This window comes from Ctenocephalides felis, unplaced genomic scaffold (genome assembly GCF_003426905.1).
Source record: "Ctenocephalides felis isolate EL2017-DRISC unplaced genomic scaffold, ASM342690v1 CF-g0.4_SCAFFOLD_03571, whole genome shotgun sequence".
In the NCBI taxonomy this organism is placed as follows: Eukaryota; Metazoa; Arthropoda; class Insecta; order Siphonaptera; family Pulicidae; genus Ctenocephalides; species Ctenocephalides felis.
In genome coordinates, this window is record NW_020539725.1 from 54,832,337 (window position 1) to 54,835,634 (window position 3,298).

The window sequence follows — 3,298 nt, forward strand, 5'->3', positions numbered from 1 at the left end:
AAAAAATTCAAAAACTTTTTGGAACATTTTAGTCGGGAATTTTTCAGTAATGATCGATCGAGCTGTTTTTTCGTAATTATTTCTTATTTTTTACAATTTTGATGAAACTTTTTATTATGATTGAGTACATAGTGTTAACTAAATGCATGTATGTAATGTAAGTAATGCCGTATTTTAATATAAGAGTAATCGTAAGAATGGATGTGAACAATTTGTAATGAAATTGATTATATAAATATTTTATGAAATACACACATATAAAATATATTAATGTAAATTATAATAGTATATAAATTATAATTATAATTATATAGAGATTCCAATCAATAATTTTTATGATTGAAGTGAATGTATAATATATGTATATAAATTAATAGAACATAACCCTTTCGACTCGGATGCCGCCGCTCCGACGGCAAAATACATATAAATTCTTGAATTCGCGAGTGGAAAGGTTAATAAATAACTTGGAGTTATTTTTTTCTAATAACATTTAACTTTCTATATAATTTCCCAAATATCTTCTGAATTTTTGCCGTATTCTTTCGGTTATCAAAAGATTTTGGTTATCAAAATGCTTTAGTGCTTCATGAATGATTATGAAAAACTCTGAACCTATTGAGGTGTAGCTATTGTTTGTTCAATCCATGGTATGAAATTTAGTACATTGACATAAACTCCAGGGACACCAGCATCTGCACAACCGATTCCCCAGGCCACCAGTCCTGGTATAGACCAGCGACCGCTAATTTCGCAAGATAAAGGTGAACCACCATCGCCCTGTAGAGATATCATTGATCAAGATTTTTGTTTATGTTTTTATAGACAAAGCACAAAAGTGGAAAATATATTTTGATAAAAATAAAGTCGAGTGAAAAGGTGAAGCTATCAGATAGACTATTTATTATCATTATTACCGTGCAAGCATCTTTTCCTATTTCTCCGCCAGCACAGATAAAACTGTCACTATCGAACACAAAGGCAGCTCCAAGTCTGGTTCCACGTAAAGATGATTGGCACCCATCCGCGGATTGTATTATTACATCGACTTGCTTCTGCACATTCTGGAACTGACCGGTGAAAGCATTTTTGCCCCATCCAGATACCCAGCATTTACAACTAGATAATTATAAATATAAAGAAGTTATCAGATTATCTCCAAATTATTTATAAATATTTCTATTTGTCTTTACTATAAAGTTTTCATTTACTTGCAATTGCTGAAGGATCTCGTTGGTAAGCAAGCTGCTGCCACAAGTGGTGAAGTACCAAGCAATACATTATTCTTGAGTCTTATAACTGCGATGTCATTGTGCAAATTTCCATTATTGTAATCTGGATGAATTGCAACACTTTCAATAGCAAATTCTTGATGTGGAATTGGCTCTCGATCTGAAGATGCATCCCATTCTCCCAGACGAACTTTGATGTCAGCAAAATCACTGGCAACAAGATCGCTATATTTCAGTATCGAACATTTCATTAGTTTATGATTACTTAATATAATTAATATTACTCTAAATAAGGTTCAATTTTATGGGCGGCTGTTATAACGTGTCGTTCGTCCACCAGAACTCCTGATCCCATATATACGTTATTTAGTAAAAGAACTGCTTGCCAAGGATAGGCTCCAAATTGCGCCTGACCTGGACCAGTGGGTGCTGGTTGAGGGACCTGGAATATTATAAAATTGATTACTTCATTTTCAATTTTTATTTAATTGCTTTGTTGCTGATTTAGACTTTTGGCATACACGGTGTTGTAAAATATTAAAATTAATAACATTTTGTCAGAAATTTAATCTATTGGACAGTCAACAACTATGTGAAGTTCTTTAATATAGTAAATCATATATTGATGCAAATTAGTGTGGATATGACATTTATTTGAATATTTCTTAAGAAAAGCCTACAAGAACTACCTGGAAAGTTTTGAAATGTGGTGCTGGAGGCGGATGGAGAAGATAAAGTGGACAGACAAAATAACAAATGAAGAACTTCTAAGAAAAGTGAGCGAAAAAAGACTGTACTGAGTACAATCCTGAAAGGAAAAGGAAACTGGATCAGACCCCTTCTGCAAAGAGAGTAAAATAGAAGGACTGAAAGGAATGGGAAGAAGAAGAATGTAAATGATTGACGAGGCGAGAAGAGAAAATACAGGGAACTGAAAGCCGAAGCGCAGGATCAAGAACCATGGAAGCAGGAGTTCGAAAGGAAAAATACATGAAAAAAATGGGGGAGGGGGGGCAATAGTGGTAATGTAAATGATGGACGACAAAGGGCAAGCGAATCATGTATAGTGGTAGCTCTCACACCATGGACCTGCCTTCGGACAGACTACCATTTACTATTATTACTATTGGTTAAGAAAGGGCATGTATCAAGTAGAAATTATTCGAATTTGGGAAGATTCATATTATTAAAATTTTTAAGTTATTATTTAGACATACCTGGTACCTTTGTCCACAAGGAGGTGCTGGACCAGAAACACAGCATGCTTGCATTCCTTCTAAACAAGGATTAATGGGTGGCACTGGCGTCTGTTGAAAAAATATAATGATTTAAATAAATAATTAATATTAATTTTATTAAATCAAAACTTCTATATGCACAAATTTCAGTAGATAACTTCTGGTATTTATAAAAGTCATGCTTACCGTTTGAGAGCACATTTTTTATGAAAAGTGATTTCAATTTACTTTATAAAACAATTTCTTATAGTATACAATTTCTAAAAGATTACTTCCAGTAAAAATATGTTTATAATTCAATTTCTTACATTTGTCACAATCCTAAAGTCAATCAACCCAGTGCCATCAGTGTTGGCACTATTGGCAACACATGTTCCTTGTGGAACGCAGCCACACCTGATGTCATCAGTTGATTGTCTGGCCAACATCTGAAGTGAATTCTTCTGATTGAATTTATTTTTTGCAGGAATAACTTTTCGAGCTCTGGATTGAGGTGCTGATCTATTTGTCGGAGCATTATCACGAAATATTAATCCTGTGGCTAGGCAAGTGGACAACATTGCCAATATTGAGAGGACTGCTAGATTGGCCATTCTGGAATGTAATGGTCGATGAATATATCAAATGACATTTTGCAGAGTTTAATAAAGTTGAAAAAATGAAAAATCTTTAGATAAATGGAAAATGAAGTTAGGAAAGTGGTGTCCAAAATGCAACATCGAATAGAGAAAAGGTAATGTACTTCCTTCGTTTATATTTCTTTGAATTTGAAATATGTATCAACATAATATTTATATCATACTACTGATGATATCGTGTTTGTTAATA

General features: G+C 33.4%; 1 protein-coding gene across 1 annotated transcript; it reads right to left on the reverse strand.

Moving 5' to 3' along the window:
* Window positions 1-615: 615 nt before the first annotated feature.
* On the reverse strand, window positions 616-3,063 carry LOC113386292 (phenoloxidase-activating factor 2-like). Its single transcript, XM_026624081.1, has 6 exons — window positions 2,779-3,063; window positions 2,450-2,539; window positions 1,517-1,674; window positions 1,212-1,442; window positions 918-1,119; window positions 616-780 (listed from the first exon to the last, which is right to left on the reverse strand). The coding sequence occupies exons 1-6, from the start codon at window positions 3,061-3,063 to the stop codon at window positions 616-618; spliced, it is 1,131 nt and encodes a 376-aa protein (XP_026479866.1).
* Window positions 3,064-3,298: the final 235 nt, after the last annotated feature.

Coding starts and splice junctions, on each gene's coding strand:
- LOC113386292 (XM_026624081.1), bottom strand. CDS start 3,063: ATGGCCAATCTAGCAGTCCTCTCAATATTGGCAATGTTGTCCACTTGC. Junction 2,540..2,778: donor ACTTTAGGATTGTGACAAAT/GTAAGAAATTGA, acceptor TTTTTTCAACAG/ACGCCAGTGCCACCCATTAA. Junction 1,120..1,211: donor AGATCCTTCAGCAATTGCAA/GTAAATGAAAAC, acceptor ATAATTATCTAG/TTGTAAATGCTGGGTATCTG.